Consider the following 14,429-nt stretch of genomic DNA (forward strand, 5'->3'; position numbering starts at 1 on the left):
CATGCGAGCGTAGAGGGAGTAGGGTTCTTTCACTCGAGGAAAGGAAGCAGCCTTCAATGGCTGCTATATGATGAGACCTGTCGCAAATATAGCGGTAGGTCAAGGCCGGCCGGGTGCGGTGAATCCGCAAGGGCAACACGGGTCACGGCCACTGGCAGAGGAGGAACACCGCAATGATTTATTATTATTTAGCCGGTAAGAGTCCGGCAAGTAATATTAAGAGATTTTCGATTAAGGAAATATAAGGGGAGTTTTATTTTTTAAAGAGTAATGAATGGAGTGTTTTGCTTGATCTTCTCCATTTAAAGCTACACTTTGGAACGAGCACCTCTAACTTCACTGACGGACAGACTGACAGTCTATTGTTTATTTGTTTCTTTGCTTTGTTGACGTTTCAAAAGTATCTAAGTATATGGTCTATGGAGGATATGGTCTAATTGGTCTATTTATTACACATTTTAAACTGAAAAGTTGTTTTTTATTTTAAAAAATCTCACCTGACAGGCAGCTCTTTCCTCAAAAAGAGAAAAGATTTACTCTCGCACGCATTCAAACCTGCAACAAAAAAAAAACATTGTCAATAAATTACCAACATAACAAAACTAACTATTCTCGCGCAGTTTCACTCACTGCTCGGCCCGTATTGATCATAGCGTAATCTCATATAGCCTATAGCCTCCCTCAATAAATGGACTATCCAACACAAAAATAATTATTAAAATCGGTACAGCGGTTTAGGCGTAAAGAAGAGACAGAGACGTAAGTTACTTTTGTATTTTCTCGTATATAATTTATCACTCATTGCTCAGCTCCTATTGGTCGTAGCTTGATCTTATATATCATATAACCATCCTCGATAAATAGACTATACGATACAAAAAGAATTATCCAATTCGAACCAGTAGTTTCGGAGATTAGCGCGTTCAAACAAACATTTATAAAGCTGAAGAGTTTTAGTAAGTAAAAATTTTAAGATAATTATTACACAAGTTTACAATTACGGCATTAAAGCAACTAAAGTCTTAAATAATAAAGATAGTGCTGATATACATTTTATATGTTGGCTTATTACGTCAGAAGTGAAAACCCAATCTAAAGCGACTACTGTTTGCTTTCAAATAAGATGTTTGCAGTATAAACAAGATGTTTTGTGCTTGAAAATACTAGGAAAATGTGCATTTAAAATACATTTTAAACATCTGTCAGATTCTAACATTAGAACTTAAGACGGGATATTTACCATGTTTATTTATGTCTACGAGTTTCCGATTTTTCGGCACTGTTGCAAGCGCCATGATCACGGATAATCTGTCAGTCATTGTCATTGAAAGCCTCAGATTACGAAAATATGACGTTATGTAATTTTTTGACACTTATAGCCTCAGGGCCCTTAGCACAGCCGTCAGTCAGTATGAGTTGCAAATGCCACCCAACGTGGGACATAGTTATATCGGAATCTAACCAGAAAAAAAATATTCCACGCGGGTGAAATCTTTAGCAAGAAGAAAATATTAATTAATAAAAACAATCTAAAAAAGAGTCTGACACTCCTTCTAGCCTGAGCAAAAGAGAGAGTCATTGGCTGATTTTGCATTCTTAAAAAAGGCAGATAGTTATCTACACACAACATGTGGGTTGAACATAAAAATTCAATTCGACCGATTAGTTCCCTAATTTTGCAGTTCATTGTCTCTGTAAATGACAATTTATCAGCTGTTGCGTCCCATTATACGGTACTGAGCCGAACCACTATTTTCTGGACCATCGATTCGGAAAGTTGAACACTTTACAAGTGCTAAAAGGCTTATAATCGAATTTGGTGCGTGAATTTTGGAGATAGTAGCTTTTTTATTAAGTAGGCCTTTATTTAATTTTGGAGTCTGTAATAGTGTAAACATGTTTGAAAATAATTGCATAGTAGTGGGACAGAGGAGTAAAGCGTCACCGGCTATAATCACTACAAAGTATAAAACAAAGTCACTTTCTCTGTCCCTATGTCTCTTTGTATGCTGAAATCTTTAAAACTAAGCAACGGATTTCGATGCGGTTTTTGTAATAGATAGAGTAATTCAAGATGAAGGTTTATATGTATAATACATGCCTAATATATCACCATTATTGCACCCATGCGAAGCCGGGGCGGGATCGCTAGTTAAAATATAAATCTAGTCATTATAAACTAGCCCAAAACTGAGAGGTGGATTGAACCCAGAGAACACTTCAGACAAGTTCATAGGTGGCCCTATTTTTTATTTCGCGCTACTGCTGTACGCCACTGTGTAACCTAGCGCCCTAAGCGCCACTGTGTAACCTAGCGCCCTAGGCACTTGTCTAGTTTACCATAGGTATGATACGAAGCTCCCCAAACAATATCAATCCTGCTACATATTCGCATACACAACAATAATGACGTTCCACCAATAAATCGATCATAATTTATTTAAATCCGTTACAAATATTAACGATAAGACTAATTACCGAAACATTTTACTTTAATTACAATTCTCATTACCAATGCATAACCTCCTTTGTCCACTACGATAAAAAGGGGGTGTGTCCATCGGAACTTGTTTTTGAAATGTACTTTGTTATCTGTGGTCTGTTCTCTTATCAACGGTCCAAACTTCAACCAGAGACAGGATTTGATTGAGCGAATAGTATAAAATTAAAGTATTTCGTGTGCAAAAATAGAATGAATATTTTTGCTGGTCTTTTACTAACTGGGCGGAACGGTTACATTTCAGTAGATCCTTTTTTTATGACAAGGGGAAACCTTAAAAAGGCTTCTAGCTTTTTGGGGATAAAAGACTAGGGAGTGTGGGAAAGGTGGGCACCTAGAGTCCTCACTCTATGCGACGATGGCCTCAAAGGTCCGCCTGCAGTTGATGCAATAGAGATTGGGGCGTCATTTGACGTCAAGGCGATTGCCTCCTCGACGCCTTCTACAAGCAGGATCGGTCCTCCCGCGATCCTGCTCAGCACCCTTCTTTAGGGACATTACTCTCTCACATGTCTTACAAAAGGAGGCAATTTTCTGTCTCTGCCACCATACCCTGTTGACTTCAGTAGATTCTGGATATCGGTACTCGGTAGGTATTGCACAAAAGCTTGTCAAGTTATCCAAAATTCTTTTAAAGGATTTTCAACGTTACTGTTTTGTACTACAGTCCAAAATTCATGAAAGAAAGACAGTTATAGTATACTTTAATGAGCTGCTTGTCTCCCGTGCCTACGTGCTACAATTGCCATTTGTACACACAAGGCGCGATAAAAATATTTATTTAATTGCCACACAGCTGTTGCTTTTAGTACTTTTTACTTTTGACTAGTTTAAACTAGTTCAGTGCGTCATGCTATTTTAAAAAACAATTTTTTGGTGCATCATCGATGTGTTTTACGTAATCCAATTGGCTAGCTTCTAGCCAGTTTTTTCCGGACCTAAAGCAGATTTTTCCGGTTCGCGTAAAATTATCGGTATATTTTCTCCTTTCCTATTCAAGGTTGGGAAAAGTCACCTTTAAAAGTGAAAGTACTTTATCTAATTTTAATCCTACTTATTTTAAAAATACGACATTTTGTATGTATGTTTGTTTATTATTCCTTCACGTTAAAACAAAGGCTGAAGGGATCGAGATTAAATTTGGAACAGAGGTAGATTGTGGTCTGGATTCTGGAATAACATATGCCAAAGGCGAACCGGGACAGGCTAAAAGGGCCTCTTTCACAATTATTAAATCTGTTATATCTTTTAATATTTTTTTGTCATGCTCAGCACTGCAGGGCAAAGACCTCCCTACCTTCCTTAATCTTATATCTGACAGATAATTTGACACACTTTTCAAACGAATATTGTAATTGAAAAATCAAAATGGCCCCCAAGTTGTTTACCAAGCCCATGTAGGTTAGGTACCATATCTACGATCCAACTTGACTAATAACTACTACACAACTCAAGGTGATCAACTTTATGCAGTTACCAGTCCACTGTATACAAAAACAGCACCTATAGCAGGTGAAATAAAGGTTGTTTTTCCATCAAATGATATCACACGTACTTCGAAGAACTGAGGCGATAATTATGTTAATTTGTTATGTAATGCGTTGCATTGATATCACAGGCTATTGTTGTTACACATGTAAAATAATATTCTTTATATTTATTGAATAGTAAATGTAGTGCAGAGATTGTCCAGTCAACAAGCATGTAGCGTAGACTGTCCAGGCGACACACGTACTTAGGTATCGTCATGAGCTAATGTTCACATGTAAACAGCAGCTCATGTAGTGCAGAGATTGTCCAGTCAACAAGGATGTAGCGTAGACTGTCCAGGCGACACACGTACTTAGGTATCGTCATGAGCTAACGTTCACATGTAAACAGCAGCTCATGTAGTGCAGAGATTGTCCAGTCAACAAGGATGTAGCGTAGACTGTCCAGGCGACACACGTACTTAGGTATCGTCATGAGCTAATGTTCACATGTAAACAGCAGCTCATGTAGTGCAGACATTGTCCAGTCAACACAGATTAGAAAGTTGCAACCAACCAATTGCAATGCACTAAAATATAAATTGATCCTGAAACTATTTCTATCGCGGCAATCCACCTTGAAATGAGGGAGACGGAATTAGATTTTAATAGCCATTTAAAATTTAGTAGCTAGTCGTGTTAGAATAGAGCTGCAGGGGGCGTGTCGGTGACGCACGTAACCGACGCGAGCAAGTAATGGATGATTCATCAAAAAAAGAAAAACAAACATTGTTGTTATGACATCGATTTCAAACAAAAATTTGATACGAACCAACAGCATGCTTTTAACGTTTGTAGGTCACTAATGCTTTATAGTTTGGTTTGAACATCAAAATCCACTGCTGAACGTATAAGGCATCCCCCAATGACTTCCATATCGAATGGTTTGAAGCAACTGCATCCAGCAGCTTCCGTGCTGTGCTGGACACCAGAGCCGTAATTGTCTGTCCCGAAGGGAAACTGGACAAATGCTTAGTGCACCAGGGTATAGACAGAGGGGCACCGCGAAACTTGCGTATTCAACTGTCTATAGAGTGGACTGACTGACTGGACTTGCCTAGGACACTCTTTAGGTTTAATCCACCTATGCTGGATAAGGGTATACCCTATAAAACTACTGTTTTCCGCCACCGAGAGACGGGAAACTGATGGTTCCCGTTTCTCGCATTTTTGGTGACTTAGCTGTGATCTCCAAACCTGTCAAACGTGTGTTGGGTATGTTTACGGTTAAGCAAAAGCCATTATTCAGCAGTTAATAAATATGTAAACGCTTTTCAGTTTATAAATAATACATTACGAATTAAGTTTACATATTGTAATGAATTTAAATTGAAAACATACGATTACTCGTAACTTTTACTTACAGAAAGTAGGTATTTCATTATGCTGAATCAATTAGGTATATTATTCTTTTCATTTTGTATTACATACTTTTTTTTTTTGAGGGTGGAAAATCATCCAATGACTTCTCCCGCCTTGGGCGAGGCGAGAGCTCCCTCTCGACTCCCTGTCAGACTCTTACTGACTAAAAACCACCCCGTTCCTTCTCCTGCTTTTCGACCCGGAGCTCCGGTAAACCCGCTAGGTAGTCCGCGGCTCCGGATCAGTTGTATTACATACTTGGGTATATATTTTCAATTATTATTGCGTAAATAAATAAATGGAAAAATATACCTTAATAAAAAAATAAGTATGCGTATTTAATTAACAATATTCGCAAATCTTTCCGCTATAAAATAAAGTACTCAAACTGCCACAAAGAAACATGCATCATACTTAATTGACTATTATTATCGCTAACCCTTTCTAACACCACGTTCATTTATATCTCTATCCTCTTCACTCAAGCACAGACAATACATAGACAAGTGACAACGCACTTTGGCCGGCACAGTTTATAAACAAAACGTGTCCTTCAATACCAGACAAAATGGCGTCGGTACAAAGTCCACAGCTGATTTTGGCGCGAACTGGAAAAGTTGGCACGCAACACAAAATTGTTGTTGAACTCGAGTGTTTTCGTATATTATTAGTTACGTATCTAACGTGACATTACCTGTTTATGTTAATTTCGTTTTATTAGTCAAATAACCGGAATGACAAACAAATAAAAATGGTGTCAACATGTTTTTCGTCAACAAAGTTGTTCCCCTTATTTCTAATTCTCGTAATTTTATAATTACAGTGTTTTACTAGAATATTAGTCATGGCAGATGTTGGAATTATCGAGAATGTTTAGCTACAACTAACAGCTAGCTCGCTACTAAATTTTGTAGCACATATATCTTCAACTAATTGAAATTAAAAACAAACTTTTAGGCAAGTTTATAGTCAAAATGGATTTTGTTTTATTTATTTATGTTTGTTAACACGCAAATTACTTACAGGAAGAAAATAAACAGGTAACAACACAACTACTGTACTGTTATAATCGAAATTCTGTGAGTTTGTATGTAAGTATGTTTGTTACTCAATTACGTCGAAACGGTTGAAGGGATCTAGGATGAAATTTTGGATAGCGGCTTGTTTCAGTATTAGTAGATTATAGTCTGGAATAACACATAGGTACTACTTTTTATTTCACGGGAACGTAGGCAAAGCCGCTGGCAGAAGCTAAGTTTTTATATTACCGATATTTATATCCTATCCTATCGATTATAGGTCGAAATCTTCCATAATATTATGTCCGTCTAACCTTGTTCTTGAAACTAGCAGAGATATTCTAGATTATAGCGGAAACTACGCTGGTGTCGGCAGGGCGCCAACTAAGTGTGCCTAATAAGATTGGCACAACGTCCACGTAGCTATAGGAACAGTTAGTTATCAGGTCAATCGGTATTACACGTGTAAAATAAAGAAAAATCATCGGTTTGAGTGATTCACTTTCTAATCACTAGGCTTATTTTGCCCAGTTTCACTGATTAGGTACCAATTATTCCAGCTCGAAAAGTAGGAACGGGGTGGTTTTTAGTCAGTAAGAGTCTGACACTCAATCTCACCTCGCCCAAGGCAAGGGAGAAGTGAATGGATGATTAACCCTGCTCAAAAAAAAAGACTGTCAACTGACAACTTTCCTATTCTCTGTATACGGAATACTTCCAGTACTTCGTAATTCAGAATACTCCGGCGCGCGCTTTCGAGAAAACTTCGCGCATAGCGACAAGAGACTTCGAGAGTCGAAACATAATAAACAATGACTAAACGGACCGGTGTCGGTGCCTCGCTCGGCCATAAACTATGTGCGGACGAGGTCAAGATCGACTGAGAACGTTGACTGATACAATAGCTCTCTGCTGCAGAGTCAGCGGAAATATTTTAGGTACGTATAGCCTATAGTGACTGATTAATATACTTATAGATAGATAAATAGAGATTATACAATTGGAAACTAGCTTTTGCCACTGGCTTCGCCCGCGTTCCCGTAGGTTAAAACTTTATTCCATACTATATCTATAACTATTTCAATTTTTACCCCTATCCCTTCAACTGGTTTGTCGTGTTTGGCTATCCGTTGCTAATAGATTTATTAAAAGAATTAACCCTCTATTACATGGGACTTAACATAAATGGTGAAACGTAGGTGTACATTGTACAGTAGCATTACGTGCCGTAATTTGCACCTACCCCTTCGGGGATAAAAGGCGTGACGTTACTACTACTAAAAGAAACAATTCTAATTCAGAAAAAAGTTACCTACCCAGTCTAGAAACGGGTGATCTATCCAGACATTACGCAAACACCGTTATAAATGCGAAATATTCTAAATTATTTTGTTTGTACACTCAATGAGATAAATTATTCCTAGATTTCGACGCGCGGAAAGTTTCACCGCGCGCTATTATTTAAAATTAACCAGGTCTAGCTAGAATTATACGCAATATATATTTTTTTGTTTACACAAAATGGGGCGTGGTGCGAAGTATCTTCTTCGTTTCTTCTTTAAACAAATAAAAGAAGTGAATTAGACATAGGTGTCCCAAAAGTTAGTATCCAACTAACGTCATCACATCAACAGCCTATAAGTGGCCACTGCTGACCAAAGACCTCTTCTTACACGGAGAATTTTGAGCATTAATCACCATGCTTACTCAAGGCAGATTGGCTCACTTTCCCATGCACACGAGTCATTAAAACTATAAGCTCTACTTGTCTATGGATGTTGGCATGACTGACGAGAATATCATCTCAGAATTCACTTGGACTTTGAACGAATAAAACGTGCACGAGTCTTGAAATTAGATTCTTATTATCGGTGTTTTATAAATAAGTTTTAAAGATCTTAATATAGATATGTCAAATTCAGCATTCATACAGGATTGTATGATATTCCTCTAGTAATAGGTAGTACTCATAAAGATTAAAACATGCATCATAAAGATTAAAAAATGCAAAGTTCATATTCTAAGAAATTTAGAACTTTAAGCCTCAGCATTTTGTGTGGGAGAGCCACCTGGCTCAAAACCGACGTGAAACAACGCTTGTGTGAGTGAGATTACCGGAGGCCTAATTACCGGCCTTCCCAACCCTTGATACCCCAACAACCCCCAACAGGCCGGTAACGCACTTGTAACGCTTCTGGTGTTTCGGGTGTCCATGGGCGGCGGCGAATTGCCGGTCGCCTTCGAGCCGGAGCCCCGGTAACCCGTTAAATTTTCCGCATCTTAAGCCATAACAGTTTATCATAAGATTCACAAACAAAGATAGCCTTATAGCCATGCTACTTCGCACCGAGATAACCTCCCTACTGATAACGGCAACAAAACATATTTAGAGACAAACAGCTGATGAATGACCCATTCTACAAGTACTAGAATTTACTAAAGAACAGATTGTTTTATTATACGGTGCCTTATCTTCGGCTTTTCGTCAATTACAACTTTGCTTTTTATATACATAGTTCACTAGTTACTTCCGCGCGGTTTTACCAGCTCTGTTCTGATTCTATTGATCGCAGCATGATGTTGTAAAGCCGTTTTTTACGGGAGGAAATCATCCAATTCCTTCTCCCGCCTTGGGCGAGGCGAGATGGAGTGTCAGACTCTTACTGACTAAAAACCACCCTGTTCCTATTCCTGCTCCTGCCCTTCTAACCGGAGCCCCGCAGCTCCGGCTGTCAGTGAAGATAGGTGTTTATGTTTTAAAGTGTAGTTTTGAATGGAGAAGAACCAGCAAGAAACTCTATTGTTAGTCTTTACAAAAAATGCTTATTAGAAATAATTCATTGATTCGTTTAATGATTGGAGTTTGGAGTCATTTGTTGATTAAATGCATATCATTATCCTGCTGAACACTATTATCTAGTCGCTTGCAACCGACCTATCTGGAAGTCATTGGGGGAGGCCTAAGTTCAGCAGTGGACGTCTTGTGGCTGATATAATGACCATGATGATAATCCTACTGAAAATTTAATATCTACATACACGACGTATAGTTCGTCTGTATGTAACTATAGCCGCAGCGGTTGTGTAACTGAGAAAACCGCATTACTTCACACCTAGGTAGGGTTCGTATTACGATATCAATATCTTGTGCCCGATATTTACAGGACACGAGTATCTGTTGCAGTTATAATATGATGATAAAATTAAAAGATATAGGCTATTCTAAGGAATCGTTTCACAATGTATCAGATAATTTTGAATTAAAAACGCAATGTGTATGCACTATCTGTCACATAAGTTTATCGGGCACTTATATGAAGGTGGTGAAACAGGCACTAACCATCGCACTCAGAGTCATTTAATGGTTGCTTAACCCAGTCCTTAGCAATTGTTTTCGAAACAAAATCGCGTTACTAAGAAATAGTTTAAGTAATCATTAAATATTTCTGAGTACGGCAGTAAGTCACATACACTAGAACACTTTTACTACATAAAATAGTAAAATGGGAGTATTACACTTTTGTAGGTAAACGAAAGTCATTTGAAATTAATAAAATACGTACTTGTTAATATAATGAAACGCTTCGCTTTCAGCTTCCTTATGCGAACTGCTAAGGAATGGGACTCTTTGCCGGAGTCTGTTTCGTGATGGGTATAACCTGGGTGTCTTCTGTCCGCAAAGCCCTAATGAATAGGTTGCTTACGGATACACGTGCTCCATCGTAGGCTGCATCATTGCTTACCAGGCGAGATAATCAAATATTAAAAAAACTGTACCGCCGATTTCCAAAACCAAAAGTGGCGAGTAACGAACTTTTATCATATTTTTAAGACATAACACTAATGTTAATTTGCAAACAGTAGTTAAAAACAATAACAAACACCACAGACGATACTAAAGTCATTCAGAGATGACTCCTCCAACCTTTTTAAAATCACAACAATGACATTTATTGTTACGTCATCTGTCAACGAAGGGAATTTTTGGCGCCAAGTCTACGGACGCCGACGCCATTTTGCGACGTCACTACTTCTTACGTGAAATCTTTCGGGACGCCTGGCGCGTCACAGCAACCGAATTAAGAGATTATTATGTGAGAAATGCGGGAAATTATTGCATCAGCTACTCTCCTGACTTTCGTCCAAGATATTTCGACTTTTATGGCCATTTTATAGCGCTGTTTGCGTCAATGTATGACGATAGAAACTGTCGGGAAAGGGCAAGGATGTTTATGAACGTCAATTCCTAAGTGATTGAGATATTTTGTAAATCAATATCAATAGCTACAAGCAACTAGCTATTCATTGACTTCGTCCTAACTTTAAGTCTTATCTTTCATTAACAATTTCTCAAAGACAATATTAAACTATGATAAAAATGCCTGAGGCCCGAAAGACCCGATGGTAGAAGCGGTGAGCACCGAAACGACGTAAAGGAGTTGAAGCGAGAAGCTCAAGACAAATGATAGATAACAAGTCGCACATAATGAAGTTTGACATGCAAATAAACATGGATAGAAAATCCCAACGAACAATGGTTGGGCAGAAAACCAGCCCGGCGCGATCACCTCGCCTGGTCGGAGGCTACTGCTTTTCTTAGGGAACTTAATGGCGCGTTTACATTAGGTCGGTCGTAGGTCGGTCACCGAAGGCGGCGGCCGCATTCGGTTTAACAGAAACCGAATTAATACGGCCAAACCGAATACGGCCAAACGAATACCTGTTTATATTAGTTGGTGACCGAATACGGTCTAACCGACTAATGTAAATGATACGCCATTACTCTCTGTGTCCTATAGGTTCTGCGTCACGCTAAGTAACTTTTAATTGAATGACCTATGTTACATAATCCACTCACTGACAATCAATGCATTGTCCATCTATCATAACAAGCTGGATTGTCATGTCGAACAACAAAACGCTATTACAGTAATCTATTTGTTTAATATTATTAGTTATCTTTAATCTGTATTACATGGCCTTGTTATGAAGTAGATGGGACCTATTTATTTATCGGATATGTACTAGCTTCTAATGCTTCTATCATAGTTTCATCATACACGAGTAATAAGAGCTATAATGTTTTGGCTCATCAGTCATCAGAGGGCGCTAATGCAGCATTAGGTCCCATATGTTCATTCACTGTAGCTTTTCAAATTCAATCCAAGACGAGAAAATGTTCTATTGAAAAAGCAGGGCCTTGGCTTACGTTAAAGACATCTGGTGAGCATGATATTGTAACCCTTAAATGTAATAGTGTAAAACGGGTGAATAGAATTCGAGGGGTGAATAAATGTTGGGAAAATGTTCTATTGGTGTCTATTCACCCTTTGAATTCCATTAACCCTGTTCTACCGTACAGTGAAAAAAAAAAGTTCAAAAGCTATATCGAAGTCCATGTAGCTTAATTAGACCTGAATGTAGCATGTGTGACACCTTCCGAAGCCTCAAATTGCAAGGATTATCGACTAAAAACTAACTTACGTAATGTAGCAACAATAACAAATCAAAATGGCGTCCAATATTGACATTGACAGGTAAACAAAGATGGCGACGACATAAAATAAAAACATGACGCTACTCCATTTACAGGTTCATAATAACACAATTTGCAGGAGGATCGTCGCGTTCTAATTGGAAAATATTTATCCAAAGTATTATCTACGTCATAGAAACTAAATGATAGTCAAATAAACACTTTGCGGGTTATTTTTAAACGTGTTTTTCTGTTGCTAGTAAACAGTTTTGGTTTTTTTTTAACGTTGATAAGTCTTTGGTTAGCCTCCAACCCGCTTACTGCTAGGACGGCGAAGAGAGATGTGTTTTTCACCGAAATTGTGCCTGGTGAACTATTTATTTGTTCCATTTTTATACTAACTGTCATGAGACATACTAAACTGGTAACGGGTTAGTTTTAAGTCACTAAGAGTCTGACTCCCTCTCGCCTCATTCAGGGCGGGACAATTCTGTATGATTTTCCACCATAAAATCCTATTCATAAGATTTTAACCAACATGTTCGTATCATCAGATGCATGAATGTGATGGAAGCTGAAGAAGTACATGTCTATGTAAAGATAGTAGTAGGCGACACTCAGTACCCTGCGTCTGTACCCTTAGTACGAGTATGCTTTACGTTTAAAGTAATCGAAACGAGACTGCGTTCAGCGCTCTGATTGGCCGGCTCGAATAAACCAACCTATCAGGAACACCGAACTTTAACGTAAAGCAAACTTATACTAAGGGTACTGTTAAGGGACAAAGGCGTGAGTCTACGTATGTATAAAAAATACATAATAATATTTTACATACAATACAAACACCACATTTAAAGGCGATAATTTATAAACAAATATGAATATTGCAAGAGAATCGTGGAATTTGTGACGTATTTAGGCAAACATATTGCGAGAATAATAAGAAATAGCGTGACAATTGAATGGGTCAATACTAAGAATAGGTAATGTGTATAATCTATACAACATATAAAAAAGTATATACTGTACACTAAAAACAAACTTAATTGTGCGGCTTGATCCATTGAACCGCATGCGATACACGTGTGGTGCGGTATGCACAATGCTTACGAGTGGGGATGGGGGTGTGGGTGTAGGTATGAGTACAGATTTCCCTAGGTTCCCAGACCTAAAAGCTGTCAGAGCAAGAAGGTAGCTTACGCCGCCCGACCAGAACCAGAATTTGGAATAGGGGTAGATTATGGTATGGAATAACACGTAGGCTACTTTTTATCCATTAGGAACGCGGGCGAGGCCGGTGGCAGAAGCTAGTCTTTAAGCTAACAGATGTGTGCCCAAACGTATGAACAACTTAAAAATACACGAAAATCACATCTACTGTATCTATGTATTGTTTTAAAGAAAAACATCATATTTGTCTCGGCACGTAATCAGGCAGTTATGAAGTTTATCTTAAAATAATAAAGCCATTGTTTTAAGACAAGTGTTTGTGTCAATCAAGTAGCATTGTCCTATTTAAGGTTACATAGATAAGTATAGAGTGAAGGAGAAGTTGTTCATGTCATATCTATTACTAGCTTCTTTCGTTCGCTACAAAAAGTATCCTAATGTGTTATTTCAGACCATACTCTACCGCTGTTCCAAACATCCCGTGTGTTTATTGTTAATTTTAATATTTTTAGCACATATTGTTTATTTAAGAACTAGCTTCTGCCAGTGGCTTTGTCCGCGTTCCTGTGGGATAAAAAGTGTCCTATAGGTTATTCCAGACCATACTCTACCGCTGTTCTAAATTTCATCTCGATCCCGTCAGTAGTTTTTGACATAGTTGAGTAACAAACATACTCACAAACTTTCTCATTTATAAAATAAGTAAGATCTATTACAAACTATAATAAAGGAAATAGTGACAGTGTGTTTCTCACGACACATTGACCCTGATTGTGTGCAAACGCATTTAAAAATGCATACAAAGCCAGCGAGGCAGCGAACGTGACTGTTTACATAATTAAATGTATGCTTTGTGTCTAGGTTTACTATAGATCTTACTTAATAGAATAGAAAAAGGGGTGGGAGTTTGTGTGTATGTTTGTTACCGAATTACTTCGAAACGGCTAAAGGGATCGGGATGAAAGGAGGATGCAAATCCTGGTCCCACCATCCAATAGCATCATCGGATAGGTAATTTTGAGCTGAATAAAAGTTACTCTCTAGCTCAAATTGGAAGTGGGACCAGGTTTCATAGAAAAACTGCCATCCTCCTTTGGAACGGGGCCGGGGGTAGATTGTGTTCTGGATTAACACATAAGCTACTTTTTATCCCACGGGGCCGTGAGCGAAGCCGCCGGCAAAAGCTTCATAATCAAGAAACTTTGTAGCAGATCATTTAGTGCAGAGATTGGCAGAGTCAACAAAGGTGTACTGTAGTGTAATATTATGTCCAAGCGGCACACGTACTTAGGTATCGTCATGAAGACTAATGTTTTTTTGTTATAATATATAGCTCATGTAGTGCAGTATTGTCCAGTCAACAAGGATGTAGC

General features: G+C 38.3%; 2 protein-coding genes across 3 annotated transcripts in view; one reads left to right on the forward strand and one right to left on the reverse strand.

Annotated features, from left to right (window-relative positions):
• The window catches only part of LOC118280041 (gastrula zinc finger protein XlCGF57.1-like), a 65,509-nt gene extending 60,986 nt beyond the window's left edge, over positions 1–4,523 (forward strand). Inside the window, exons 3-4 of one of the 2 annotated variants that reach the window (XR_007706730.1) lie at positions 4,240–4,347; positions 4,456–4,523. The gene's annotated coding sequence lies outside the window, so the exon portion shown is untranslated. Of the gene's footprint in view, positions 1–4,239 lie in introns of both variants that reach the window. The other variant, XR_007706729.1, reaches the window with a different exon arrangement.
• The window catches only part of LOC118280114 (pyruvate dehydrogenase (acetyl-transferring) kinase, mitochondrial), a 44,678-nt gene that overhangs the window by 10,759 nt on the left and 19,490 nt on the right, over positions 1–14,429 (reverse strand). Inside the window, exon 2 of the mRNA XM_050702528.1 lies at positions 498–555. Coding sequence (XP_050558485.1) covers positions 498–555 — 58 coding nt within the window. The remainder of the gene's footprint in view (positions 1–497; positions 556–14,429) is intronic.

This window comes from Spodoptera frugiperda, chromosome 22, assembly GCF_023101765.2.
Source record: "Spodoptera frugiperda isolate SF20-4 chromosome 22, AGI-APGP_CSIRO_Sfru_2.0, whole genome shotgun sequence".
Classification (NCBI taxonomy): domain Eukaryota; kingdom Metazoa; phylum Arthropoda; class Insecta; order Lepidoptera; family Noctuidae; genus Spodoptera; species Spodoptera frugiperda.